At 38.3% G+C, this 27,894-nt stretch overlaps 1 protein-coding gene across 1 annotated transcript in view; it reads right to left on the reverse strand.

Moving 5' to 3' along the window:
• The window catches only part of LOC136863486 (protein DENND6A), a 150,551-nt gene that overhangs the window by 107,524 nt on the left and 15,133 nt on the right, over positions 1-27,894 (reverse strand). The window contains exon 2 of the mRNA XM_067139885.2: positions 5,763-6,035. Coding sequence (XP_066995986.2) covers positions 5,763-6,035 — 273 coding nt within the window. The remainder of the gene's footprint in view (positions 1-5,762; positions 6,036-27,894) is intronic.

The following is a 27,894-nucleotide window of genomic DNA, read 5'->3' on the forward strand; positions in this document are numbered from 1 at the left end:
AACTGAAGATATTACAGAACTGAAAATTTGTATGTGGGATCTCCTTTAAAGATAAAGAAACACGTATTTTTTTGTTTTTGGAAAATCCAATTAATGGCGGTTAGACAGGAGTGACAAATTGGGGTGAATTTTTTGAAAGACTATATCTACAGAATATCTGAGAAACGTAAAATGTTACAGACGTAAAAGGTGGTATTTGGAATCACCTGTAAATGTAAAGAAACAGGTGATTTGTTTTTGGAAACTCCACTTAAGGGGAACTAAAAAGGGGGTGAAATTTTAAAATGAGAATTTCTACAGTATATCTCAAAAAAAACGTAACATGTTACAGAAGTGAAAAATGGTATTTTTTATCTGTATTAAAAAAAAGAAACGTGTATTTTTAGTTTTCGGAAATACCACTTGGGTGGAGCGGGGGGTAAAGGTGACTGAAAATGGTATTGAATTTATTTAATTAGGCTACTGATATCTCAAAAATGAAGATGTTACAGACGTGAAATTTGATATTTGGAATCTGCTTTAAAAGTAAAGAAACACGTATTCTCGGAAAATCCAATGAAGAGAGTGGGGGGAGGGGTAGGTGAAAGAATTTAAAAATTAATTGACTTAATTGTGTGAGAATACCTACAACCAATAAAAACTAAAGTTGTCACAGACGTGAAAATTGGTATTTGGATCTCCTTTAAAACAAAGAAAAACGCGTTTTGGGGGGGAAACCATCTTGGGGGGCGGGATTGAAAAGGAGTTGAAAACTTAACGGCGGTGGGGTGTAAAGGGAGGTGAGACCAATTGATTTTACTGTTCATAATGTACTTATAAGGAGCCCCCGTTGCTCAGGCGGCAGCGCGCCGACCTCTCACAGCTGGGTTCCGTGGTTCAAATCCCGGTCACTCCATGTGACATTCATGCTGGACCAAATGGAGGCGGGACAGGTTTTTCTCCGGATACTCCGGTTTTCCCTGTCATCATTAATTCGAGCAACACTGTCCAATATTTAATTTCATTTGTCATTCATCGATCATTGCCCCACAGGAGTGCTTCGGCAGCCGGCAAAATTCCTATTGTCACCACTAGATGGGGCTTTATTCATTCCATTCCTGACCCTATCGAATGACTGGAAACAGCCTGTAGATTTTCGATGTACTAATTCTGATCATAAACTGATCCTTTTTAATCTTTCCTGGGTTCGTTTTCAACACCCGTCTTTTCCTCCGGAGAACGTTCTTAGATTACAGTAGATTCTCGTGGCATATAAATACAAATTTGAACACATTTGAAATAAACGACAGAAATGAGATTGACCGTCAAATTGTTCACCTCTATAATAAGGTCAATAATGCATGGAAGTATGTCATTCGTAACGCCAGAAATCCCGCACACTTGCCTACGCGCGATAATAGTGCTGGTCACATTGTCAACAATGACAATGGCAGCAGATGGAATTTACTGCCAAGTAGCGGTCTTGCATCTTGCTGTGGGGTCCAGAACATCTGCAATAATGTTCTGGACCGTCGTCAAATGTGCGGACCGCGCAGGAAACGGATCCTGGACGGGTAATGACTAAGAATGCAGTCCGGCCGCGGGTTCAGTATCGCCAAGGCACCCAAGACGACATCACGCCGGATCTGAAGGATTTCATCCATATAAAAAATGGCAGAGATTTAGGGACCCAACTGACCGGGTGGAATACCTGGACCTAGCCCGGGAAGTATGAAATCAATTGCAGGAAAGAAAGATTTAAAAATGGGAGGAAACTTGCCATAATCTATTAGAAAACGAGTCAGATCGCGAATTTTGGCGGTTTCTCTCAGAAAACTTGTCAGATTGCGAATTTCGGCGGATTTTATATAAAACAATAAGCATCCAATTATAAATTTCAGTATAATACCGTAGCAAAGCACGGGTATCTTGCTAGTATATTATAAAGTTAAAATTAAAGTTCTACCTCCAATAAACAACACAATAACAAAACCATACCGAAAACATAATAAACTGGGAGTGAGCGCTGCACCCACACATCGACCGACAGTATGACTCCATTATACGCCAACCAAAGTGGGTTAAGCGCTAATGCAAAATGCATAAAACGTGTGTTCTTTTTTACAAGTTGCTTTACGTCACACTGACACAGATAGGTCTTATGGTGACGGTGGGATAGGAAAGGGCTAGGAGTGGTAAAGGAAGTGGCCATGGTCCTAATTCATGTACAGCCCCAGCATTTGCCTGGTGTGAAAATGGGAAACCACAGACAACCATCTTCAGGGCTGCCGACAATGGGGTTCGAACCCACTATCTCCCGGGTGCAAGCTCACAGCTTCATGCTCCTAACCACACAGCCAACTCACCCGGTGCGTAAAATGTTGTTCAAAAGTTAATTAATAGGACAAAGAGGGGGAAGGATTTTAAAAATGTGTATGATCATTGAAGTTGATTCAGTTAGCTCTTTTGTGATGTAAATTCTGATTGCTTCTTCAATATTCAAAGATTTGCTTTTATTTTTTTAATGTGTAAAATTTTTAGATCTGTGCTGATGTCCATGAAACAGTGTGATTTGTTATATATGTGCTCATAGAAGGCTAAATGCAGATTGTATCTGACCACATTTTTGTGTTCTTTGTATCTTTAGTGGAAATTATGTATTGTTTGGCCTGTATGTGTGGCAATGCAGTTGCATTCTTGACACCTGAGTGCATAAACATCTGACTTGGAGAAAATGTCTTTCCTGTTTAGGCTGCATTTGCTGATTGTCTTTGCAGTGTCTTGTTCATTCCAAAGGCTACATTTAGACCTTGTTTTATGAAAATATTAGCTATTTTGTATGTGTTCTTGTTCACAAAGCTGAGGACAGCGTATTGAACCTTCAGTCACTAATGAGAGAAACCATTCGCAATAACAGAACTACAAGAAGAGGAATGCAAACATTGCACCACAAAGAACAAAATTCTAATGGAATGTGCATTTAACATTCAGTCAGCTAACAAGTGGATTTTGAAACACCACGCTGTTTTTTAGTGTACATCCTCACTTTCACATCATTCGTCTATAGCATTGTTTTAGCATTTCTAGAATGCAATGCATGTCAAACCGACTGGCCAGTAATTTTCAGCTTTACTGTATGTCTATCACCCTTTTATACACAGGGGCTACTATAGCAACTCTCCATTCATTTGGTATAGCTCCTCCAAGCAAACAATAATCAAATAAGTACTTCAGATATGGTACTATATCCCAGCTCATTGTCCTTAGTATATCCCCAGAAATCTTATCAATTCCAGCTGCTTTTCTAGTTTTCAACTTTTGTATCTTATTGTAAATGTCATTGTCATCATATATAAATTTTAATACTTCTTTAGCATTAGTTACCCCCTCTATCTGGCAATTATCCTGTAACCAACAATATTTACATACTGCTGACTGAATACTTCTGCATTTTGAAGATCCTCGCTTACACACTCCCCTTGTTCATTAATGATTCCTGGAATATCCTTCTTGGAACCTGTTTCTTCCTTAAATTGCCTATATATACCCTTCCATTTTTCACTAAAATTTGTATGACCACCAATTATGCTTGCCATCATGTTATCCTTGGCTGACATCTTTGCTAGATTCAATTTCCTAATAAGTTCCTTCAATTTCTTCTTACTTCTACAGCCATTTCTAACTCTATTTCTTCCCAATCTGCACCTCCTTCTTAGTCTATTTCTCTACCAGCAGTTACCCATGGCTTTGCTCGCGTGATTTTGTAATTTGATAAAAGTAATCGTTCCTCGGTTCTATACTAAGGCATTATCTGAAAATCCCTAAACTGTAAAAATTCACCCAAAAATTGAGTTCCATTTACCCCAGAAAATCTTTGTAAACCACGTTTGTGGTGTTATCTTTTGGGGAAAAGATGACCATGCGACATAGAACTGTACGTGTGAGAAACAGTCTTCTCCCAAGTCAAAAATATAAATTTAAAAAACTGTTTCTTTATTTTTAAAGGAGATTCCAAATACCTATTTCCACACCTCAAACATCTTCAGTTTTTTAAATAGAACAAATAAAAATAAATCAACCCCTTTATCAATCCTTCTTCCATCCCCACCGAAGTGGATTTTCCAAAAAGAAAAAACATATTTCTTTATTTTTAAAGGAGACTACAAATACCAATTTTTCACGTGTGTAACATCTTTGGTTTTTGGGATATCAGTATCCTAATAAAGAGAATTCAACCCCCTTTTCAGTTCTTTTAAACCCCCACCTCAAGTGGTTTTTCTGAAAACAAAAAAAACACACATTTCCTTATTTTTAAAAGAGATTAAAAATACCAGTTTTCACATCTGTAACATGTTCAGTTTTTGAGATATACTGTAGATATGTTAATTTTTAAAAATTCACCCCCTTTTTCAGTTCCCCTTAAGTGGATTTTCCGAAAACAAATTATCTATGATTCTTTATTTTTAAAAGAGATTCCAAATACATCTATCCACGTCTGTAACATCTTCAGTTTTTCAGATATATGTATCCCCATGAACAGAATTCAACCCAATTTTCAGTCCTTCCCCCACCCCCACCTAAGTGGATTTTTCCAAATTTAAAAAATACATGTTTATTTTTAAAGGAGATTCAAAATACCGATTTTCACGTAACTCCTGTGGGTGGGGAAGGTAGAATAACATCCACGGTCGTAAAAGGCGACTAAAAGTTAGTCCAAGTACTCTCACCTTGGGTGCATGGGTTGAAGACCATGGTTCCGTTAGGTGAGTCTGGCACTGCTTCCACTTACTTGTGTCAGTATCCTCGGTTTCAACTTTTCTATCTGATCTTCCTTGGTCAACTATTATTCTTTCCCGACCTCAACAGTATTAGGTTTTTGAGGCCTAGGGAGTCCTGCATTTTCACACCTTTCGTGGCCTTTCCCTTCCTTTTGTCGATACCTTCACTTTTCAAAGAAAAAACATATTTCTTTATTTTTAAAGGAGACTACAAATACCAAGTGTTAATAGTGTTAGTGTTAATAGAAGGTGGTTGCCCAGCTGTACTTTCCCTTAAAACAATAATCATCACCACTGCTACCATCTTGACCAAATAGTACACAATTATCTAAATCTCAACTAGTAACCATGACAACCTGCAAGTAAATGACCGAGTGCGCGTTGTATCCTGGAATATACCCTTGGTGCGACGCCTTGCGAATGTTGGGGTTCCAAAGTTGCCAAGCTCTCGATGTGATATATATTGATCACTAGAATGCAAAGGTTACTAACATGTAACAATTACAATTTTCTTTTCAGAAGTAAATTACGGGCAAAAATTACATTTTGTGAAAAGTAACCATTATGAGTAATAATTACTAAAAATGTAATTGTTATAAGCAATTCAATTACTTTTACTCAATTACTTCATTACTCTGAAGATTAGATATGACAAACACAGTATTTTTCCATTACTCTGAACTCTTCTGCTTCTCTGATTGATAAAGATGTAATGTTGAGATATTTTGATCACACTAATATATTTTTTATTTTTGTCCCTTTCAATCCTACATGATCTACAACATCTTTACCTTCTAAACTCCTCTGTCCCTCTAGTTTTCATTCACCAGATTGATTTAAACTAAAAAATGTCATGAATATTTCTGAACTGAGATTATTACTGTACTCCAGTTTTAAAAATTTCATTAAACACTTTATACAATTGATAAAGTGCAAAATAATACAAATCTTTATTCATAAAAAAAATACTTAAACTGTACTAAATATAACTTTCATTTACTCAACCTTTTGGAAATAGCCTCGTGGAAGAGATTTATCCTTCACCTGGCGGAAGTAAACATATCCATAATAGTAGCCAGGATCAGCTTGCAAATAGACTGGACATTTCTGGTTGTAGAGCTGATGCTCTGGAAGTAGGCCATACCGTCCAGGTGACTGTCGAATGCGCATATGAAACTGAGTGTCCCCCATGCAACCAGAATTGGAATCCGGAAAGGCGAGGTAACAAATATTTGATTTTTCTTGTTCAGACAATTTTATATGTCCAGGATAAATTATCTGCAAAAGAGATTACACTGATTAATACTAGGAAAAGTACTGCTAAATGAGAATTAGAAATATATTAATTTTCTCTCCACCAGTGTGAAAAATACTTCACTTTCAACACATTTTATTGACTGTCACTGAATAACATTAGAGAGGTAATCCCTTTCAGATTGAAATTCCAGCATTCTGAGGTCTCTCAGGACCATCAGCAGTCGCAAAGATGTTGTACCGTTCACAATTTTCATAGGTTAATGATATCTTTCAGGCAAAGTGCTCAATAATAATAATAATAATAATAATAATAATAATAATAATAATAATAATAATAGATGTATACATACATACATACATAAATTATCATTATAGACTGTTATGCCTTTCAGTGTTCAGTCTGCAAGCCACTGAGAATTTACTAAACGTCGCCACAATCCTCGATTTGCAACTAGTGTTGTGGCCTCATTTAGTTCTATACCTCTTATCTTTAAATTGTTAGAAACCGAGTCTAACCATAGTCGTCTTGGTCTCCCTCTACTTCTCTTACCCTCCATAACAGAGTCCATTATTCTCCTAGGTAACCTATCCTCCTCCATTCGTCTCACATGACCCCACCACCGTAGCCGGTTTATGCGTACAGCTTCATCCATCGAGTTCATTCCTAAATTAGCCTTTATCTCCTCATTTCGAGTACCCTCCTGCCATTGTTCCCACCTGTTTGTACCAGCAATCATTCTTGCTACTTTCATGTCTGTTACTTCTAACTTATGAATAAGATATCCTGAGTCCACCCAGCTTTCGCTCCCGTAAAGCAAATTTGGTCTGAAAACAGACCGATGTAAAGATAGTTTCGTCTGGGAGCTGACTTCCTTCTTACAGAATACTGCTGATCGCAACCGCAAGCTCACTGCATTAGCTTTACTACACCTTGATTCAATCTCACTTACTATATTACCATCCTGGGAGAACACACAACCTAAATACTTGAAATTATCGACCTGTTCTAGCTTTGTATCACCAATCTGACATTCAATTCTGTTGAATTTCTTACCTACTGACATCAATTTAGTCTTCGAGAGGCTAATTTTCATACCATACTCATTGCACCTATTTTCAAGTTCCAAGATATTAGACTGCAGGCTTTCGGCACAGTCTGCCATTAAGACCAAGTCGTCAGCATAGGCCAAATTGCTTACTACATTTCCACCTAACTGAATCCCTCCCTGCCATTTTATACCTTTCAGCAGATGATCCATGTAAACTATGAACAGCAAAGGTGAAAGATTACAGCCTTGTCTAACTCCTGTAAGTACCCTGAACCAAGAACTCATTCTACCATCAATTCTCACTGAAGCCCAATTATCAGCATAAATGCCTTTGATTGATTTTAATAATCTACCTTTAATTCCATAGTCCCCCAGTATGGCGAACATCTTTTCCCTCAGTACCCTGTCATATGCTTTCTCTAGATCTACGAAACATAAACACAACTCCCTATTTTTCTTGTAGCATTTTTCAATTACCTGGCGCATACTGAAAATCTGATCCTGGCAGCCTCTCTGTGGTCTGAAACCACACTGGTTTTCATCCAACTTCCTCTCAACGACTGATCGCACCCTCCCTTCCAGGATGCCAGTGAATACTTTGCCTGGTATACTAATCAATGAGATACCTCGATAGTTGTTGCAATCCTTCCTGTTTCCTTGCTTGTAGATAGGTGCAATTACTGCTTTTGTCCAATCTGAAGGTACCTTACCAACACTCCACGCTAATTTTACTACTCTATGAAGCCATTTCATCCCTGCCTTCCCACTATACTTCACCATTTCAGGTCTAATTTCATCTATTCCTGCTGCCTTATGACAATGGAGTTTAGGTACTAACCTTACCACTTCCTCAAGCATAATTTCACCAACATCATTTTCCTCCTCCCCATGAGCTTGGCTGTTTGCAACACCACAAGGATGATTTCCTTTTACATTGAGAAGATGTTCAAAATATTCCCTCCACTTCTCCAGTGATTCCCTGGGGTCTATTATGAGTTCACCTGAATTACTCAAAACACTGTTCATTTCCTTTTTCCCACCCTTCCTAAGATTTTTTATTACTGTCCAGAAAGGTTTCCCTGCTGCTTGACCTAGCCTTTCCAGGTATTACCAAAATCTTCCCATGACTTCTTTTTGGATTCAACAACTATTTGTTTCGCTCTGTTTCTTTCATCTACGTACCAATCCCTGTCTGCCTCGGCCCTTGTTTGGAGCCATTTCTGATAAGCCTTCTTTTTACGTTTACAGGCTGCTCTCACTTCATCATTCCACCAAGATGTTCGCCTTTTCCCATCTTTACACACAGTTGTTCCTAGGCATTCCCTTACTGTTTCTACTACAGCATCCCTGTATGCCACCCATTCACTTTCTATATCCTGAACCTGCTTACTGTCTACTGTTCAAAACTTCTCACTAATCATATCCATGAACTCTGTCTAATTTCCTCGTCCTGGAGATTTTCTACTCTTATTAGTTTGCAGACAGATTTCACTTTCTCTACCCTAGGCCTAGAGATACTTAGTTCACTACAGATCAGATAGTGGTCTGTATCATCGAAAAATCCCCGAAAAACTCGTACATTCCTAACAGATTTCCTGAATTCAAAGTCTGTTAAGATATAGTCTATTATGGATCTGGTACCCCTAGCCTCCCATGTGTAGCAATGAATAGCCTTATGCTTGAAGAATGTATTCGTAACAGCTAAACCCATACTGGCACAGAAGTCCAGCAAACACTTCCCATTCCCATTAGCTTCCATATCTTCCCCACATTTACTAATCACCCTTTGATATCCTTCAGTTCTATTTCCAACTCTCGCATTGAAATCGCCCATTAGCACTATTCTATCCTTGCTGTTGACCCTGACCACGATGTCACTCAATGCTTCATAAAACTTGTCAACTTCATCCTCATCTGCACCCTCACATGGTGAATACACGGACACAATTCTTGTCTTAATTCCTCCCATTGACAAATCTACCCACATCATTCGCTCATTTACGTGCCTAACAGAAACTATGTTGCGTGCAATGGTATTCCTGATAAAGAGCCCTACCCCAGACTCTGCCCTTCCCTTTCTAACACCCGTCAAGTACACCTTATAATCTCCTATCTCTTCCTCATTATCTCCCCTTACCCGAATATCACTTACTCCTAGCACATCCAGATGCATCCTCTTTGCTGACTCAGCCAGTTCTACTTTCTTTCTTCCATAAGCCCCATTAATATTGATAGCTCCCCATCAAATTCCTTTTCGTTCGCCAAGTTGTTTCCAAGGAGTCCCTCGCCTGTCAAATGGGAGTGGGACTCCATTACTCCCATAGGTCCAAGGCTTGCTTAATGTGTTCTGAGCTCGGTAAATTCATGAAGCAGGATGCTGCCCTACTTGCACATAGTCCAAGTGAGGATCTCTCCTCTAACAGGTTATGGACCACCGGCGAATTGTATAGTCCTAGCCGCCTGAGCACAAGGAGGGCCATGACTCAGAATATATCCGAGATGCCCACTCCCATTCCATAGCAACTGGTATCCCGACTCTCAGGACCCCTTACTAGGCCACTTAGCTGTTGCCCACAGTTCACGAACTAAGACGTGACTACAGCAACTCACAAACATGAACCATAATAGTATTACTTCTTTTTAATAATTTTTTACTACTTATTTTACGTTGCATTGACAGGTCTTATGATGACGATGGAATAGGAAAAGGATAAGACTGGGAAGGAAGTGACGTATGTCCTGAATTAAAGTACAGCCTGGTGTGAAAATGAGAAACCGAGAGGGTTGCTGACAGTGAAATTCAAACCCACCATCTCCTGAATACGCAAGCTCACAGCTACGTGACTCAAACAGCACAGCCACTTGTATGATAATTGGCAACACAGTTCACTATTATAACACCAATAAGCGGTAGATACCATTTGAAAAGGAATTATTATACCTCAAAGGAAGAATTTTATATGGTAATACTATGTAAATAGTACACTGATGAGCAATTGAATTAGAGATACCTGGCTAGTTGTTAATAGCACTCCCTTTCATCCTGGTGATCATAGCAATGCGGTGTGGCAAGGACTTTGCAAGAGACTGGAAGCGTGGGAATTCGTACTGTTCCATGATCAATCCACAGCCTCCCGTAATGCACAGAGATTTTTCAGAATATGGTCAATGGCGCACACATCTCTCTCGACAGCATCCTACATATGCTCTATGAGATTAGGCAACCATCCTCATGTCCATGGAGTGTTCATTGAACAATCAACCAAAGTTTGGGAACGATTGGATGGTGCATTTTCTTCTTGTACGTACAGGTCTCCTGCAGTGTGCTGGAGGTAAACAGATGGGTGGGCATCATCTGACAGCAGGTTCCTGTATCGTTCATCGGTGAGGGATGTTGTCATATGTACAAGCGGTCCCGTTTCATCCCATGTGAACAGTCCCCATGCGATGATACAACCAGCTCCGAACTGAACTGTAGCCTGCTGACAAGAGAATCCATAGCCTCAAGAGATTGGTGACGCAATTGTACTCTGCCATCGGCATGTACAAACTGGTAACATGACTCATTTGTCCAGACGATGTTTCTTTATGCTTTCAGAGTTCAACTGTAATGTTCCGTCCTAATGTCAATCTTTGGGCCTTGTGACATGTGCTGAGCAGTGATACCCAAGTGGGATGGTGGCTTCTGTACCTCAGTGCAAGGAGATGGACCTGGAGGGTATGGCTGCTCACTCTTATTTATTTAAAAAAAAAAAAAAAAATTAAACAATTTTCTTTACGTCGCGCTGAAACAGATAGGTCTTATGGCGATGATGGGAGAGGAAAGGTCTAGGAATGGGAAGGAAGCGGCCGTGGCCTTAATTAAGGTACATTCCCAGCAAGTGCCTGGTGTGAAAATGGGAAACCACGGAAAACCATCTTCAGAGCTGCCGACAGTGGGGTTTGAACCCACTATATCCCGGATGCAAGCTCACAGCTGCGTGCCCCTAACCGCATGGCCAACTTGCCCAGTGCTCACACTTGTTATACAGCAATTAATTTGCATGTAATCTGTTGCACCGTGGCCTGCCTACCTGCTCTTACTATCCAAGTCAGTCAAGGGTGACCCCTGTCAACAACACATACTCCATAGCAGTGACCCCGACTATTGTGGTATTGCCTGAATCCACATACTCATCATTCACTCTGAACACAGTGCCCATGGAAGGCCCATTGCCTGCACGACTTTGGAGATGGAATAGCCCATACGTATGGCACCGACAATCTGGCCACAATCAAATGTACCAAAATCTCATACCCATGCTGGGCTCACTTGTAACCCACACAGCCAGTATGAGGTCTGAGGATATCGCAGTCATGTACCGTGCCTAACCACTATATTCGCAGGGCCGGCCACAGCACCATTTTATCAAAATGGCAGTTACCTCTAATATGTATAATATATATTACATTGCTGAATTACCACAGCTATGGATGCAATTTTTTAAGAAGTTCTTTGTGTAATGTACATGGCCAAAGGAATGAAGTAAAATTAGTATGAAAAAATTTGGCTATGTACAAACAATTTCTAACTGGTTAGTTCACAAACTTAAACATATTCCAGATTAGTATAAGAGGTGTAAAGGAACAACAGGAATGGGAATACCATGCATTATGAACAATCCTCATGACTACACACATTTCAAGAGGATCCAAAGAAGTAGTTTAGAAGTCATCCAATTATATTCAATTATCTTACAGGTAATTCACCAGACCTCAAGTATTTCAGGTGTAATTTACCTTTGTTTTCACATATGCCATGGTTATTACTTTTGAAAACAAAAATCTAGCCAAGACAGTTATTGCAATAAAGGGCTATTCTAATGAAAGTTTCATTAAAAAAAAAGAACTTGCAAAACTAGTTTATATACTGTATATAAAATGATGTAAAATCTTGGTGGCTGATGAAAATAATCATATAGAACTGTTCAATCATACAATTATAACCCCTACAGTAACCAATATTGTCACACTCAGGTTACTGAATGAAAAATATTGGGGCACAGTACAGGAATACTAAAACTTATTTTTATTTTGTATCACAGCAATTTTTCTATCTTCAAAGAAGCAGTAACCATCTTAACTATATATGAGACACTGCTGGATTTCATATCTGAATCCTTGCTTATGCTAATGAATTTTTATTTCTGTTTGATTTTTATTTGCATTTTCATGTTATTTTTCAAATATTTAACAAATACAGCAAGACTCTGTAATGGTGACAATCTCTGGCAGTAGCAATAATTATTAGACTTTAGCCTTAACTGGCCCCATAGATATATCAGTCAAACAGGCTATGTGTCACTATGAAAACCAATCACATTCCAATAGAAGTGATAGTGATAAATTTTATTCATTGTCTCACTTGATATAGGTATGATGACACGCATACCCAATATTACTTTCTTGTATAAAATTCTAACATGTTGTTATTCCAAACAGAACTATTTGAGAGTATAAGCAATTATTCTCCCCTTGTGTCTGCTTGAGTTTTACAAAAACTTTCCAGTCACCTACACCCAGTATTACAACTGTGGTGATTGGACAAGAACAACATATTCAAAATAATAAAGCTGTCAGGTTATCTTACTATTTTTCTACTTTGTCATAATTCTCCTTTCAAACAGCTACATGCATATATTTTATTTACATGTATTTAATATTACAGATGTTAGTTGTAGATTACAATAAATCAGTAAGTTCCTCTCAACCTCTGTTTATATCTGAAGTCCATGGAGAACATTATTATAGTCAAACTTACAGAATATTAGCAAAGGAACTTTATAGTACAAAGTGAAGCTAAGCAATAGAAATATAACTGTGCCCTTCTTTATAAAAATACCATGAACCAAGTTACAGTCAATAGGATGATGATATAGTGGCATTATGATTTAACAAAATTCAATAACTTTTACCGAGGATACCATCACAATAGATTTATGGAAGAAATGTGGAGAAACAAACGTACAGTACTCGGTTTTTAATTACAGTATTTCAACACCTTTAATATCAAAGAAGCCATACACTAAGGTTCCCAGATTCTTTACCCAAAATCCTAGGACATGTGTCAGCTCCAGTGCAGAAAGGTAAACTTATGGGTAGTATGGAAAAATTATGGATTTATTTAGCACAGAAGGAAAGAAATGAAATAAATTTAAATGAGATGTTGAACGAGGAGAATATACTACAGTACTTAAATTAACAAGAAGATACAAAAAGAGGAAGAGAAGGGAGAAATAAACAGTCTATAATATCAGTATCCACGAGCGTCCACCCCTTTCCCAGTTGGTTTCCCCTACCATTCAAATCAGCTACCTCCGGAAGCACGCAAGTTCCCCTCTACCCACCCTCCTTCCCCGTGCGTGGCATTTCAAGTGAACAGGTCCATGTTTGTCTTGATTCAGTTGACAACCAACGGAGGTCAAGCGCAAGTATATGCACTAAATTTTAAAGAGAACAACTGACAGAGTGAGTCTGACAGTAAGTATATAAAAGTATTCTCATCATAATCCTGCATTATAGGTGAGTGATGTTAATATTTTTGATTGAGTTTCAGATCTGGATGTCAAAACAATCACTGTCCATTTGCAAATAGAGGACAAAGGTAGTAATATTAGTAGGGTTCGGAAGTTTAAGACCTAAAGAAGTACAAAATATGCAAGCAAATATGCCCTAAAAACTAGCTAAGTATGACCTAAAACTATAAAATATGACCTAAAAAACTATAAAATATGACATGAATTTTTGGGATAGGTAGAGTATCACTAACATACAGTAAACGTCTTAAGTGCCAAAACGTGATCAAGCAATAATACACCAGAAACATTTTATCATACAAACTGAGAGAGAGCTACAGTACATTAAAATTTTCAACATTCATTCAGTATCATAGCCTTGAGATGCAGTTCTTGCTCGGTTTTCCTAAAAGAAAACAAAAAAACCCCGAAGTATAAGCATGCTTTATATCTATCGGCGTAAGTTAGAAGACAATGGCTAACAGGAAGTTTATTGAGTTCATAATCGTACATACCTCTTAATCTTCTTCTTTGCCAGCATTGCACATCACGACCATGTGCATTCTCAGGCTGTCGAAAATAAATTTCCTTCGAAGGTTGCTCAGTATTTTTTTTGTACTGGGAGAGGCTCCTTTCTATGTCACATGATGTCACAGGAGCGTATTTAAACATAGTCAGTTCACTACTACTTAGCTGCGGGTCGTTTTCGCCTAAACCAGATTGATTACCCTCTAAAATGGCGCCAATTCTGCACATTGTTGCGTATTCTTCATTTGCACTCAGCACCTTACTAAATTTGTTCTTCACCACAACTGACACTGTACCTCTTGCTTGTTCTACTTTGGATAACATGTCCTATACTATTCCCAAGCTCTCACATAATTCTAAATCAGCAGTTTCTAGGCGAGAGATAGTTTTCGACAGATCTCTATAATTTGAAGAAATATATACTAATTGTAATGACAAATCACTGAAAAACATTTCCTGTGCAATTTTTATTGACAATGTCTCACTACTGTCAAAAGTAGAAACAATTTCTTGCACAGTTTCGTAGTGTTCACAGTAGTATTCTACTGCATTAAGCCACGCTCCCCATCGGGTGAGCACTGGCTGAGGAGGAAGAGGAAGCGAAGGCACGTGATCTTTGAATTTTGCCACCCCCATTGGAGCCTTCACAAATATTTCAAAATCAAATCAAAATCTCTTTATTTGCAAATGAGGTGTCTACCTCGGTGGCAAATGGTACACTAAAATACACTATTGTCAAGCACTAAATATTAAATTAACAAGAGAAGAAAATTTTCCTATAATACAATATTATACAATTTACGCTAACAATTTTTTCTATTAAACACACAGCTCATCTATCTATATATAAAGTAGCTTGTCCTGACTGACTGACTGATTCATCATCGCCGAGCCAAAACTACTGGACATAATGAAATGAAGTTTTGGGGAAACATTCATATTAAGATGTAGGTGCTCGCTAAGGGAGGATTTTTGGATATTCCGTCCTAAGGGGGTGAAAAGGGGGGTGAAATTTTAAAATGACTATCTATATCTCAAAACTTTAAAAGTTTACAAATGTGAAAATTGGTATTTAGAATCTTCTTTAAAAATAAGGAAACACGTATTTTTTGTTTTCAGAAAATCCCCATAGGACGGGTGAAAAAGGGCAAAAAAGGGGTTTAATGCCTTTAATCAGGATACCGGTACTTATATCTCAGAAACTGAAGATATTACAGACCTCAAAATTGGTACTTCCATAAACTTTGTGACAGTTTCACGATTTCTTCAATATAATCAGAATAATATAATTATATATTAAGGTTTTTCTATATTGTCGTATGCTTCCATCCTTTATTCATGTCTTGGAATAATTTTTATTTTTGTATTTGCATTTAATCACTTAATATTTCAAGAAGAACTTGTCACAACGTTACCCCGTTGGGTGGGGTTACTTTGTGACACCATCTTTTTACCATTGTATTTCCACGTTTGGTGCAGATGTCACAAAGTTACCCCCATTAAGTCGTTACTTAAGACTCTGGCTAAATATAAAAGGAGAATTTCTTTCATAACCATGATGATACAACACACTGTATATTTTTTAAACCCTCAGATATAACCACTGCATGATTCAAGAGTGAATAGTTTACAAACTGTTTACTTTTTCGCTGTGTTTTGTGAGTTCTGGAAAGTCATAGATTTCAAGTTTTCTCCTTTGTATGGTTGGACTAATTTTACACCATATTTTGTCACCTGCATACTATATTTCATCCTTGATATCCGCCCACTTCACGGTGCTATCCATAGCACTGATAACTGCACCTTGATATCCGCCCACTTCACGGTGCTCTCCATAGCACTGACAACTGCACCTTGATTGTATACTTTTGTGACGATTCCTGGACAGTACAGTTACGTGTGTCGCAACAATCTTATCATCGGATTCCAAGAAACGATTTTCACGAATAGGAAGTTCTTCAGAGTCAGAATTAAATTCTTCTTCATGCAATGAGTTGTCTTTTGACGCAGTACAGATGTCATCTTTGTCATTTTTACTTGAATTCTCGCTTCAGGTGTGTTTAGTGTTCTTTGAGGGACAGTTCCCTTCGGTGCCACTACAGCTAGGAATCTCATCTACAGTGTCCAAATCTGAAGCTGTCATACCTCTTCCAGATGGCACATCTATGCATGTCCCCTTTCTTCAGCCATTATTTGTTACCTTACCTCTTTTGAGATTCAGGTGCTCAATGAAACTTACTTACAGCTTGTTTCACAGTGTCACCTTCCACATCCATTGCCCTGTTATACATGTGCTTCAGCACTTCTTCCTGGCTTAGGCCTACAGGGCAAATCTACATTTCCTGTAACAAGAACGTAGATTATTCAGACCATTTTCAACTAGTTCTCAATTAGATCTTAACAAGAGATGGACATCAGGAAACATGAAATTAAGATTTCCACTAACTTTGATGTGTGTACCTCATTAACGTTTTCTGTCGCCGACAAAAGTTTCCCGCTATTCACAAAATTACTTGCTCAGTACAATACACCAAAAGGCTCTCTGTTGCCAACAGTCTAACACTTAGGACATTATCATTGTATACACAGGTAGCAGCATTATTGAGGTGTGAAAACATATAGTGTTCATTGACAGACCATCGATGCATATCCCGCGAAATATGAAATTATTATTTGGCGCGCACCTGTCACGAAGTAACCCCTGCAGTCACAAAGTAACCCCGGTTTACGGTTTTGATCTCTTTTAAAAATAAAGAAACACGTATTTTTTTGTTTTCGGAAAATCCCAATAGGAGGGGTGGAAAGTGTTGAAAAGGGGGTTGAATGCATTTAATGAGGATACTTATATCTCAGACACTGAAAATATTACAGACCTGAAAATTGGTGTTTGGGATCCACTTTAAAAATAATCACGTATTTTTTTGTTTTTGGAAAACCCAACTAATGGGGATGAAAAGGGGGTGAATTTTTGAAATGAGTGTATCTATACCTCAAAACTTTTAAAGTTTACAGATGTAAAAATTGGTATTTAGAATCTCCTTTAAAAATAAATAAACAGGTATTTTTTGTTTTCAGAAAATCCTAATAGGAGGGGTGAAAAGGGGTTGAATGCCTTTAATGAGGATACTTATATCTCAGAAACTGAAGATATTACAGACCTGAAAAAAAGGTATTTGGGATCTCCTTTAAAAATAAAGAAACATGTACTTTTTGTTTTTGGAAAATCCAAATAGTGGAGGGTTGAAAGGGGGATGAATTTTTAAAATGAGTGTATCTATATCTCAAAACTTTCAAAGCTTACAGATGTAAAAATTGATACTTAGAATCTATTTACAAAATAAAGAAACAGGTATTTTTTTTTTTTTGGAAAATCCCAATCGGAGGGGTGAAAAAGGGTGCAAAATAGTTTAATGCCTTTAATAAGGATCCTTTTTTCTCAGAAACTGAAGATGTTACAGACCTGAAAATTGGTATTTGGGATCTCCTTTATAAATAAAGAAACATGTATTTTTTGTTTTTAGAAAATTCATATAGGGGGGGGGGGTGAAAGGGGGGTGTATTTTAAAAATGAGTGTATCTATATCTCAAAACTTCAAAAGTTTGCAGATGTAAAAATTGATATTTAGAATCTCCTTTAAAAATAAAAGAGCACGTATTTTTTGTTTTTGGAAAATCCCAATAGGAGGGGTGAAAAGTGTGAATAAGGGGATGAATGTCTTTAATGAGGATACTTATATCTCAGAAACTGAAGATATTACAGACCAGACAGTTAGTATATGGAATCTCCATTAAAAATACAGAAACATTAATTTTTTTGTTTTCGGAAAATCTAAGTAATGGGGGTTAGACAGGAGTGACAAATTGGGGTGAACTTTTAGAAAGACTATATCTACAGTATATCTACAGTATATCTCAGAAACGTAAAATGTTGCAGACGTAAAAATTGGTATTTGGAATCTCCTGTTAAAGTAAAGAAACAGGTATTCTCGGAAAATCCAATGAAGGTTGTTGGGGGGGGGGGGTGAAAAATTGAAAAATTTATTGAATTAATTGTATGAGAATACTTACATCTAATAAAAAATAAAGTTGTTACAGACATGAAAATTGGTATTTATATCATCTTTAAAAATAAAACGACGCGTTTTTTTGGGGGGGGGGGGAGAATCATTTTTGGGGGCGAGTGTGAAAAGGAGTTGAATTCGTTTCATGAGGACACATATCTCAAAAACTGAAGATAATCGGTATTTAGAAGATCCTTTACTATTAAAGAAACAAGTATTTTTTGCTGGAAAATTCACTTAAGGGGGGACAGGGAGTGTGAAAGTAAGTGAAAAAAGTTAATTACTTTTATGGGAATACTTATATCTCAAAACTGAAGGTAACACACGTGAACATTGGTATTTGGAATCTCCTTTAACCATAAAGGAACACGTTTTCTTTTTTTTTTTGGGGGGGGGAGGGGGGGAGGTAAATCAACTTAACCGCTGTGGGGTGAAAACGGAGGTGAGACCAATTGATTTTACTGTTCCTAATGTACTTATAAGGAGCCTCCGTGGCTCAGGCGGCAGCGCGCTGGCTTCTCACCGCTGGGTTTCGTGGTTCAAATCCCGGTCACTCCATGTGAGATTTGTGCTGGAAAAAGCGGAGGCAGGACAGGTTTTTCTCTGGGTATTCTGGTTTTCCCTGTCATCATTCATTCCAGTAACACTCTCCAATATCATTTCATTTCTCATTCATTTAATCATTGCTCCAGTGGAGTGCGACAGGCTTCGGCAGGGCTTATTCATTCCATTCCTAACAAGGTTGAATGACTGGAAACAGGCTGCGGATTTTCAATGTACTTATTCTGATCATAAACCGATCATTTTTAATCTCTCCTGGGTTCGTTTTCAAGAGCCATCTTTTCCTTTGGAGAACCTTCTTAGATTACAGTAGATTCTTCTGGCATATAAACAAAAATTTAAACATATTTGAAATAAACGATAGATATATGATTGACCGTGTAATTGTTCACCTCTGTAATAAGGTCTATAATGCACGGAAGTATGTCATTCGTATTGCCAGAAGTCCTGCGCACTTGCCTACGGGCGACAATGGTGCTGGTCATACTGTCATCAATGACAACGGCAGCAGATGTAATTTACCGCCAAGTAGAGGTTCAGTACCGCCAAGGCACCCAAGACGACACCACGCCGGATCTCCTCAAGGATTTGATCCACATTCAAAATGATTATAGCAAAAGATGGCAAAGATTTAGGGACCCAACTGACCGGGTGGAATACCTGGACCTATCCCGGGAAGTACGAAATCGATTGCTGGAGAAAAGATTGAACAATGGGAGGAACGTTGCCGTAATCTCTCAGAAAACGAGTCAGATCGCGAATATCGGTGTGTTATATATAAAACTATAAGCATTCAATTATAAATTTCAGTAAAATACCGTAGCGAAGCACGGGTATCTTGCTAGTCCTTAATAAATTTATATTGTTTACAAAATTCTACTTATAATATCTCTGTACTACTTACAAATATAGTCAACTGATATACAGTATGTGGAATTACTTCAAATTATACTATACAACTGGTATAAGATTAAAATTTACATTGCATTTATTTACTTGTTTATTATTTTTTTATTATTATTATTATTATTATTATTATTATTTTTTACCCAGTCTGGAACCTAAGTAGCATAACGACCTGCTGCGTCTTAACCAGAGCCCCTTTTGCCACCACTTTTCAGAGTTCCTGAAGGGCCTTCACAGCTACCGTAGCGGTCCCAGGGCCCTCGAAGTCCCCACTGTTCTTCACCCCTACAGGCAGTCCCCTACTTTGACTGTCCAAACTCCTTAGACCAGGGGATGGAATTAATTTATTCACACACATTTTTTTCAAATTTACAATAACCTGCACTGGTCGAATGCCCTCTAACACTTCATTTATTTTCTCTGTTGCTGTTTATTCTCTTCTTGAGTATCTGTACAGATTTTGGAAAAGGATCAAACACTACCCCTGGTAAACTGTTCCACTCCTTCACACCCTTCCCAATGAATGAAAATTTACCCCAATCGCTTCTGCTAAAATTCCTTCTAATTTTATATTTGTGGTCAGTCCTACCGATATAATTATTTTCCAACTGAAGCCTCTCACGGATATCTCCCCATACTTCTTCTCTTGTATAGGCTCTATATAATCCTATAAGTCTAGTTTTCTCCCTTTTCTTACTTAAAGTTTCCCACCCAAGTTCCTTTAACATTTCAGATACACTACTCTTTCTCCTGAAATCCCCTGTTACAAATCTTGCTGCTTTCCTCTGCACACTATCTATTTCTTTTATTAGGTATTCTTGGTGAGGATCCCAAACACTGTTTGCATATTCCAATAATGGACAAACCATACTCAAGTAACTTTTTTCTTCTAATTCTCTGTTGCATCCTTTAAGTAGCCTCATTATGACATGTAACGATCTGTATGCTTTCCCAACAATGTCACCCACATGACCCTTCCAGTGCAAATTACTTTCAAATCTCACACCTAAGTATTTGCACTTGCCATCTTTTGGGACAACTACCTCATCCAAAGTATATTCAAATTCAGTTTTAAAGCTCCTGTTTGAAAAAGTTGTAACAGTAGATTTGCCTCCATTAACCTTAATATTATTTTCTTCAACCCATTGTTGGATACTTTCAAGGTTCCTTTGTAATTCTGAACAATCCTCAATGTTGTTTATATCCCTATAAACAATTATGTCATCCGCATACAATCTTATTTTTGATGTTATATTGTTCCCTAAATCATTTGCGTATATTAAGAAAAGTAACGGACCGATTATACTACCCTGTGCAATTCCCTTCCAAACTTTCTCTTCCTGCGATACATTATTTCCTACTTTGACTTTCTGAACCCTTGAATTTAGAAATGTTTTTACCCAACGTGTAACCCTTACGTCCAATCCTATTCCCTCCAATTTCTTTAAGAATATTCCATGTTCCACTCTATCAAAGGCTTTGGAAAGATCTATGGCTATGCAATCTAACTGACCTCCTGAATCCAACTGATCTGATATGTCCTGCTGAAATCCCACCAGTTGTGCCTCACAACAAAATTTCTTTCTAAATCCATACTGGCTCCTCATGAACCAATTTTTATCATCACATATTCTTCTGATGTAGTTTGATATTAAACTCTCCAGTATTTTACAAACTTTACTGGTCAGGCTGATTGGTCTGTAGTTCTCTGGTTTCCTTTTATCACCCTTTCCTTTATAAATTGGTATTATTATAGATTCCTTCCATTCCTTTGGTATTACACTATTATTTATGACATAATCAAAGAGAAATTTTAAATAAGGCACTATGTACCACCCCATTGTCTTTAATACCTCCCCAGTAGTTTGATCACTTCCTGCTGCTTTTCCTTGCTGAAGCAGTTGGATTTCTCTGAAAATATCTTCAATTGTAAGTGAGAAGCTTCTTGTTTCCCTATGTGTCTCTCCCCCTCTATTTTCTGTTTTGGTTTCCAACTCCTGACAATCATCTACTGAATCTCTGAATTCCCTACTAAATAGGTTTGCTTTCTCAGTATCTGTTAAATAGTGTTCACCCCCTTCTCCCACCATTGTAGGAATTTGGATTCCTTTTCCTTTTTGATTCCTGATATATGAATACAGCTTTTTCCATTTCCCTTTGTGGTCATTACCCTCTTGAAGTATGCCATTCATATAATTCTCTTCAGCTTCCTTTTTCAATCCATTCAGTTCCCTCATTAGCTGTTTTCTAGTTTCTCTACTCTCCCTACCCTCTTTGATTTTCCTGTTCACTATTCTACATTTTCTTTTTAATTTCCTTATTTCCCTTGTATAATAAACATTTTCTTGACGTTTGATACTAACCGGTCAACATCAGGAAAATTCAGCCGTATTTCTTCAGCAACTCTGTGCAATCCATGTTAAATGGACCATTTTTGGGTAAAGTACCTTAAGTCCGCTTGCTGCTTTCACCATGTATGGTGCAGCATCGGTTAGTACCAGCAAGATTCATTCTCGCTCATCTTCACCATCCCACAAAAGCTTCATGGCATTGTCAAAAATTATTGCAATTGTGGAATGGTTAGCTGCATCTAGAACCTCCGAATGAAGTAAATATACATCGCCCGGACGATCCGCGAGAAGCATGCCAATTATAACATTCGCAACATATCTACCACAAACATTCGTAGTTTCATCAACGGATACCCAGACGCTACTGTTGCCTACACTACTTCTAATTTTTCGAAGTGCGTCTACAAAACAGGAGGGCAAATAATTTTTTCGCAATGTTGCCTCGTCCGGGATAGACTGTGTTGTGCATTTAGTTAAGAATTTTCAGAAGTGTTCGTTGTTAACTTTGTTAAGCGGAATATTGGTAGATACCAACATTTCGCACAGGTCTTTTGAGAAATCGGAATGTTTGGTTGACGAAGATTTTGCTGTATCAAGCAAAAGAGCCTGCCTGCTCTGTTCAGAGGACTTTCGATTCGCGCGGCTTTCATGCTTAGCCGTAGCGCAGTGCTGTCGCATGTTAAATAGCTTTATAGCCGCTACCTTAACTTCACACGCTTTACAAAAAAGAACTGTTCCGTCAGTACTGAATGTGTCTTCACCGAACTCTTTCACATACTTTCTTAACATTACAGCTTCACTACACTTCACTTTCGGCATGATGGGGCTCACTGCAGTACCACAAGTGTGACCAATCTGTTGGAATCCATTGGTAGTGAAAGAGTAAGGGAGCTTTAACTCGATCCTGCAAGGAAGAACTGAGCATTTCCTTATTTGCTAATTGCTTCTGAGCTAAATATATCTACTGGAGTGACATCCTATTGGAAGGCGGAAACACACTATCGTCATGGTCCGTGACCTCACGCGTACAGTGTCACAATCTCACTTGTCCAGGAAGATGTGCTAAAAGACGTCCGTAGAGGAGCGCCTTCTTGGAATCAGGTCTTCTAAACCTGCTACCTGCCTGTTCCGGGAAAAGAAAGAAAAATATATCTACTACATTTTCCTCCAAAAGAAAAGGGCAAAGGGGGCATGGTTCAGTGAGGTACAGAAAGATCTGCAGGAGATTGGGATCTCATTTGAAGATATCCAGGAGCATGTCCCACTTAAGAAAAAACTCCAAGAACATCAGAGTTTCCTACCAAAGCTGAAGATGAAAACTGGAAAGGCATGGACAGAAGAGCGAAAGGAGCAACACCATATACGAATGAATACTGGACCAACATCAAAGCTCAAGGGAAACAGTTGAAATGACGTGGACCTTAGTTGGGTGAATCGAAACAAGAAGAAGAAGAACTACACTATTCAGAAATCCTGTGTTTGAAACTCGACACAGATAACACGTACCTTGTTAATGATGCCTCAGTTTCAACAAAAATGCTGAAATTATAACCAATTATGACCTTATATCACTAAAATGAGCAAAATATGACCAAAACAATAAAAATGGCCAAAATATGCATTTATAGGCAACATTAAATTGCTTTAAACGTGGTCATGGACCCCTCATTCAAACTTATTTTTCAGATTTTGGGTAAAATGAGCTCAGGAAAAAAATATGACATTTCCTTAACATCCGAACCTTAAATATTAGTGTTCTACTGACAGGCTTGTTACCTGATGCTAAGGTCAAGGCCAATTATGTTTATATATGGATAACAGCATATTCAGTACGTCAATTGGAAATTTCTCAAGAGTAAACTAGAATATTTTATTAGGGACAGATTTTTAGGCAGACTTTTCTTTCTTATAGTTTAGGTTGGAGTGAAGAGCTACAAATCTATGGATTTTCGAGGACTGGTGGAAAAGACAGCTACAATTAAATGATGTGATCTCTGAATTGGAAGATTTTAGAAATTTTTTTTATGAGATGCTAATTTTAAAATAGACAAGGATGACATTTTGAGAATATTGTAATAGAATAGTGTAGTTTTACTGTTCTTTTATGATATTTATGGTATATTTAATTTTAATTATGACACATATTAGATTTCTATTAAGAGATGTTTAGAACTTTGGTGCTTGATGTGTAATAATAAGTAAAGAGGTGTAAGAGATAATTGGTAGTGTGAAAGAACCGCTGAGGAAGAGGACAGTAAGGTCCTCGAAACATGTATTGTGTATGAGGTGATAACAAATAATTAATTAAATAACTCTTAAGTATTGACAAGGCTGATTTTTAATTATCAGAGGTGTATTTATTGGAGTAGAGATTGTAGTCAATACTGACCATTATAAAATCAAACCACAATGGTTATGTTAATAAAATTGGCTGCTCCGCAGTACAACCGTTACATTGTTAATCTTCTTGTTATTTTTGTTTTTGCTGCTATTGTCACCTATCTTGCTAATATTATTATAACAATAATTTTATCATCCAGGTTCAGAGGGTCCCAGGTTCGATTCCCAGCTGGGTTGGGGATTTTAATCGCATCTGATTAATTCTTCTGGCTCAGGGACTGGGTGTTTGTCTTTGTCCCAACACTTTTCTCTTCATATTCAGACAACATACTACACTCCTAACCACCACAAAAACACGCAATAGTGATTACGATTACATCCCTCTAAACAGGGTTGGCATTAGGACGGGCCTCTGACCTTAAAATAAGGCCAGATTCACATGTGCGACAGAGTTCTCACCCACAACTCCATAAGTGTGGGAAAAGCATTAAATTCTTGAGGCAGGAATAGAGGCTGATTTCGTCTGTTCTTGACACCTTTAACTAAGGCATATCTTTCCCGAGGAGCAATCAAATTGTGGCATCTTCGCATAAACACAGACATGGGGTCATCTTCAGAAAACTTCTGTCACATTCCTTCAGTAACCTTGAATTTAGGGTCTTCGACCAACATTTCGCGTCTCTGAAGTCAGAACTCTGGACAGACAGACTAAACTTGCCTGAAAAAGTTATTTTATATACCTGCAGTGAACTACTGTCACTACCTTTTGCTGGAACATGGTATTCAAAAGAATGTTTCCGACGTGAAGTGGCATCTACCCTCTGATTACACCTCCTTTTCAGTTCAGAGATTTTGAGGCACTTATTCACAAGAAACAAAGACTGCTCATTAAGGTCCATGGTATAGTATTCTCTACACTACTCCTCCTTTTCACAGTCAGTGAGCTGAACACACAGATTCTCGTTACAGAACTCTGGATCATACACACGGCCCCGAAACAACGAAGAAGCAGAAAATTATTATAATGATAAACCCTACACTTTTTTTTTTGTTATTTGCTTCACGTCGCACCGACACAGGTAGGTCTTGTGGCGACGATGGGATAGGAAAGCCTAGAAATGGGAGGAAAGCGGCCGTGGCCTTCATGAAGGTACATCCCCAGCATTTGCCTGGTGTGAAAATGGGAAACCACGGAAAACCATCTTCAGGGCTGCCGACAGTGGGGTTCGAACCCACTATCTGCCGATTACTGGATACTGGCCGCACTTAAGCGACTGCAGCTAACGAGCTCGGTCTATACCATTTTACCGTAATCATAATTAAATGAATGGTTTGTATAATGCATTATGTATCAATGACCAAATTTATTCTAAGGACCTTCCTTAACCCATAACCCATACATAACCCATTTATTATAGACCCTTATTCCACTCACCTGTTGTGGCCTCGTTTTTGCTTCTTTTATAACGCTTTTCGTTGTTGTATTTCGTTTCCTTTTACGTTCATTATCCTTCCAGTTATCCATATTTATCTTAGTTTTCTGGTTTTATTCAAGTTTTTTTAACTCGTTGGATGAAACATTCAACACACTGGCATCCATCTTGAATGAGTGGCATAGACCCTTCTTCCAGGCAAAGAAGTTTTTTAACAGACAAATGACCTATTTCTGTTAAAGTTATGACTATCATAGTTCGTATGCAATAACCTGAGATGATATAGACCCTTATTCCGCAAAAAACTCAACTTGCTGAAAAATGTGGTTTAGACCCTTCTTCCGGGGGGGGCTTCATTTGAAGATTATAATAATTTTATCACCATATTGTTATTACAGTATTTCAACACCTTTGATTTAAAAAAGCAATATGCTAAGGTTACCAGATTGTTTATCTGAAATACCAGGATACTTGCTAGGTCCACAGGATGACAGCTACATTGCTGGTACTGTTAATCTTGTTATTTTTGTTTCTGCTGCAATTGTTGAAGTTCTTACTAGTATTAATGTTATTAATTTTACATCCCACTAACTACATTTACAGATTTTGGAGACTCTGAGGTGCCGGAAGTTTGTCCCGCAGGAATTCTTTAACGTGCCATTACATCTACCAACATGAGGCTGAAATTCAAATGCCACTGGACTGAGCCAGATTCACACCTGCCAAGTTGGGCTGAGAAGGCCAGCGTTCTACCATCCGAGCTACTCAGCCCGGTGTTCTTGCTAATATTACCATTCTTTTTTTTTTTTTTGCTAGTGGCTTTACGTCGCACCGACTCAGATAGATTTTATTGTGACAATGGGATAGGAAAGGCCTAGGAGTTGGAAGGAAGCGGACGTGGCCTTAATTAAGGTACAGCCCCAGCATTTGTGTGGGGTGAAAACGGGAAACCATGGAAAATCTTCCTCAGGGCTGCCAACACTGGGATTCGAACCCACTATCTCCCGGATGCAAGCTCACAGCTGCGCGCCTGTAACCGCACGGCCAACTCACCCGGTAATATTACCATTCACTGTTATAATTTTATCAGTATATTAATTTAAATTACTACAAGACAGAAATAAATTTCTCTGGTAAAATCACATATATTGTTTCAATGAATGGATTTTCTGTAATATGTCCTGTCTTGAAGCAAGGCTTGTTGTAAATTCCTGAGATGACATTGGAAAGTTTGTGATAACAATCATGAGAAGTCCACATCATGTTTGCAGTTGAGAAAATCCTCTCAACAGAAATATCACTCCCTTTTACCCTCCTGATATGAGATTTTACACATTATGCCATCATATGCCGGCCCCGCAGTGTAGGGGTAGCGTGCCTGCCTCTTACCCAGAGGCCCCAGGTTCAATTCCCGGAGAGGTCAGGGATTTTTACCTGGATGAGGGCTGGTTCGAGGTCCACTCAGCCTACGTGATTACAATTGAGGAGCTATCTGATGGTGAGTTGGCGGCCCCGGTCTAGAAAGCCAAGAATAATGGCCGAGAGGATCCGTCGTGCTGACCACACGACACCTCCGTAATCTGCAGGCCTTCAGGCTGAGCAGTGGTCGCTTGGTAGGCCATGGCCCTTTGGGGCTGTTGCGTCATGGGGTTTGGTTTTTTTGGTTTGATTATGCCATTATGTAAAGGCTACACTAAGTGCAAAATATGTCTTGTTTAGCATAGAACACCAACACCCTGAGCGCTGCCATCTTGTATGGCTCTTCAAACTTTGTAAACATGTTGTCAGGAAATGCAAAGAAAAGCTATGATATGAAGAATAATCGAAAAGAAATGCGACTATCGATTGTGTAGAACCATACACAAGAGTTCTAGCACCCTTCACCTCCAAATAGTTCCGGTATATCTCAAGAGATAGCACTAAACTTCAGTCTGCTGCTAACACGAGATAACTCGGGACCGGTCCACAACGCTCGGCCAGGCAAACACAAGTTTTCTCGGGACCGGTCCGCAATGTGTTAAAATATTTTTTTTAAAAGCCCTCGCGGGCTGCATGTGGCCTGCGGGCCGCCATTCGGAAACCCCTGATTTATTATGT

Source organism: Anabrus simplex, chromosome 2 (assembly GCF_040414725.1).
Source record: "Anabrus simplex isolate iqAnaSimp1 chromosome 2, ASM4041472v1, whole genome shotgun sequence".
Classification (NCBI taxonomy): domain Eukaryota; kingdom Metazoa; phylum Arthropoda; class Insecta; order Orthoptera; family Tettigoniidae; genus Anabrus; species Anabrus simplex.